Source organism: Arachis ipaensis, chromosome B06, assembly GCF_000816755.2.
Source record: "Arachis ipaensis cultivar K30076 chromosome B06, Araip1.1, whole genome shotgun sequence".
Lineage (NCBI taxonomy): Eukaryota > Viridiplantae > Streptophyta > Magnoliopsida > Fabales > Fabaceae > Arachis > Arachis ipaensis.
The window spans coordinates 66,204-69,562 of NC_029790.2; the positions used below are offsets into that span (position 1 = coordinate 66,204).

The following is a 3,359-nucleotide window of genomic DNA, read 5'->3' on the forward strand; positions in this document are numbered from 1 at the left end:
CCAATATATATAAAACCGGGAAAAAAAAAAGCAAAAAAAAAACCTTTGAGAGTTGAGACTAAGAAAACAGCAACTCAAGACGAGTTTGAGGAGCCTAATGCCAAAACATGCTTGTTCTAGCTGCTTAAGGGAAAGATGGTAGCATTGCTACATGAAGAGATGCTCTGCTACCCGTTTAAATAAGTATCTACATGTGATGAGAAAGTAAAATTGATGCCTTCATTATTGAAAACTTGAAGACTTGAATCAACGTAAAATAAATGGTGCATTCAAAAGTGAAAAGAAAATGAGAAGGACGAAAAATGAAAAACACCGCGGAAAATAAAAAAATAGTTTCCTACTAGACCTCTAATAAACCCGTATTCAAAAAAAAACAAAAAAAAAACAAAAAAACAAAAAACAAAAAAACAAAAACAAAAAAAACACACTCGAAAATTCCTTTTTCTGTTAGTTCTATTTTTCGCTATTAATTTTCTATCCTTTCGTTTCCGCTGTTCTATTTCTTATCAAAAAGTATACCTTCTTTTACAAATCAGTTAGCTAACAGTAATTTAGAAACCTTATTATGTGTGACATTCATGAAAAGGGTAAAGAAATGAAAAATAGATTCATATGCAAGCACATGCACATACAAGCCCTACATATTCCAATATATCAATAATACTTGTAAAGTACAAGGACATAATTGACGTTATATAATTTTAGCCTGATAATATATCAATTCAAAATAACCGATAACTGGGTGAGTAAAACTATAATGCACCTTTCCACGGCAAACACCAAGTAAAGCAGCTCCTCCTTTCTCAAAACCCTCTTGGGAATCAACCGGATGGGAGTGATTTGAATCAACTTCTTTAATCCTTCTTTTCCTTCGCGCACCAAGCTTTTTCCCATGATGAATCGAGTCATAATACCCTTTTAAGGTAGTCTCAAAATCATCTTGGCCTCCAGCTCGTGGTTCTGCATGTCAAGTACCAACAAAATACAGATTATTCAAGCAACCAAAATAATTGGCAAAAGACAAGAAAATCAACTTCACATATAAATCATCTCAACTACAATGCTGTGGAGAAAAATAAAATGAATCAACAAAAACTAACATATCTAAAACATATTCTGAAAGCACTTGGAAGAAGATAGATAGCTCACCAACATAAAGGGGCTTTTTTGCATTTAGTCGAGACCATTGACCTGTTTCAGTCCAACGGTTGCATAATTTCTCCATCAATTTATAACTTGGGAAGAACACAAGACATCCACCTGGAACAATGTTGAAGATTTCTTCTAAAGATCTTCCAACTGCATCCTAAACCATTACTTACAGTCAAAAGGTGTAACTAGAGAAGCAAGAAAATTACAAATAGTGAAAATATGTATATCAAGCATACCTGAAAGGCATATCCATCTGCCGTTTTATAACTTGCATTCAAAGGATAATTACCAGGACCAGTGGAGATTACAGCAGGCCACACCTGTATTCAAGATGTTATAACTTGTTGAATTGCACTTAAGAACTAAAAGGATTAATGAACCTGAAGGATATATTATAGAAGCAGATGAGACCTGTGTGCAAATGTCAATTACATGGGGGGCTTCAAGATTAGTTTCAAACTGAACTCCAAGCTCAGAAGAAAAGGAACTCATCGGCGATAGAGTCCTAAAATACCCAAATCAAGAAGATAGTGATTAGTGAACCAACACCTTTGCAATCTTTAGCCCTCATATTTTGGGTGTTGCATCAATTAATAAATTAAGAACACAAATAGCACAGTCCACCTCATTTTAGCAAAGGTGCAATGTTGTTTAAATTAACATTATGTTGCCCTTGCACAAGGTATAAAACCTGCCCTTGTGTGTCAAAGCACTACGCTTACCCAGAAGTCAAGATAATCGATAAAGAAAGATCAGCAACATCTCTAAACACAACAGCTGGATTCAAGCACCACAAGCTGAAAGTGTGTGTCCAGTTTCCAAAAGCTCTTACTGACATAAACCAATGAATGGTGATAAGTCATAACAATGCACTTTACCAATTACAGCATTAATGTTTCAAAAGAAATGGCAAAAATATACACACTATTGGAACCTTTTATAGGGCAATTGGTCGATTTAACACTTAATTGTTTGCCCAATCAAAATAAAAGGTTACATTAGTCAGAACATGCTAAAAGGGTTTAGGGTTTACTATAAACAGATCTTTTTCAAATTCCATATAATGTTTCCAATTTCTCAATTAGGATTCTATATTTATTTTAAATTATATACCCCAGAAAATTTATTTATAAACCAATAGATTCCCAAACCATCTACCAGTCACTTACATGAGGATAAAAGCATTGTGATTTGGAGTTTTGCAACTTATTATTGATTGCTTGGAGTGCAACTACTTACCAGCATCTTTTCTAACACATCGCTGCAGAGCAAGCTGGTAATCCAACATGTGAGATCCGTTTCTTGAGAAGAAATAAGTTAGTGATGAGAATAAACCTGAAATTAGATTGATTACCAAACAAAACAAAAACAAAAAGGTCATTGACAATACCAAATATTCTTTGATCAGTAACTGAATATGTTACCAGAAATATTTTAAATGCCACAATCCCATACCTTCCAATGTTATCACTGACATGCCACTTAAATGTGGCTTATCTGTCTCCAAGTCCGTAGCAATTCTGATTGCCTTGAACAAACAATAAAGTTAATAAATTACAAGTATCACAACAGAATAATAATACATACATTGGCATACAAATGAGATACCTTAGTAGCACATTCTAGTAAGATTGGGAAGCACTGTTTTGATATATTTGCTTCTTCAAGTTCTCTCAATGCCTTGTCACCAGTCCAACTACTCATACAAATGAATATGTTAAATCACAGATATAATTTTCATGTTGACTTTCATTTTATGAGAACGTTCTAAAGGATGTACAGGCACTAAGCAGAATATCAATTCCCTTGCAACAGACAAACCACAAGTATTTGGAGCTTAAATCGGCCATTCAATTCTCAGATAGTTAATGTAAAATGTCAAAAGGAATTCGAATGAATTCAGAAGCATATCGATTTGGAAACCCTGAACTCACCATGACACATAGTGCTGAAAATCACGCTTGTCTAGGTTATTTTTCTTCCGTTCTATCCAACTAGTAAGACCCTACACAAGGTAATATACACTTGATTATACCATTACTAAGGATATACTTAAAAATTTCAAATCGGTCATCCAACCAAATTACCTGTGCCATTTCATATAGTGGTTGGTATATTGCAGCATTTACAGAACATAGTTGCTGGAGCTCCATTTGCAGTTCTGCCAAAAGTATGACCAATAAATTAGCATTGATGCCTCATTATTA

General features: G+C 34.1%; 1 protein-coding gene across 1 annotated transcript in view; it reads right to left on the bottom strand.

The window, feature by feature from the left end:
• The window catches only part of LOC107645348 (Fanconi anemia group J protein), a 10,287-nt gene that overhangs the window by 4,336 nt on the left and 2,592 nt on the right, over window positions 1–3,359 (bottom strand). Inside the window, exons 9-18 of the mRNA XM_016349356.2 lie at window positions 3,240–3,313; window positions 3,087–3,157; window positions 2,761–2,848; window positions 2,608–2,680; window positions 2,392–2,487; window positions 1,875–1,983; window positions 1,564–1,657; window positions 1,389–1,472; window positions 1,150–1,306; window positions 764–960 (exon numbers count right to left, since the gene is read on the bottom strand). Of these exons, the coding sequence (XP_016204842.1) occupies window positions 764–960; window positions 1,150–1,306; window positions 1,389–1,472; window positions 1,564–1,657; window positions 1,875–1,983; window positions 2,392–2,487; window positions 2,608–2,680; window positions 2,761–2,848; window positions 3,087–3,157; window positions 3,240–3,313 (1,043 nt within the window). The remainder of the gene's footprint in view (window positions 1–763; window positions 961–1,149; window positions 1,307–1,388; window positions 1,473–1,563; window positions 1,658–1,874; window positions 1,984–2,391; window positions 2,488–2,607; window positions 2,681–2,760; window positions 2,849–3,086; window positions 3,158–3,239; window positions 3,314–3,359) is intronic.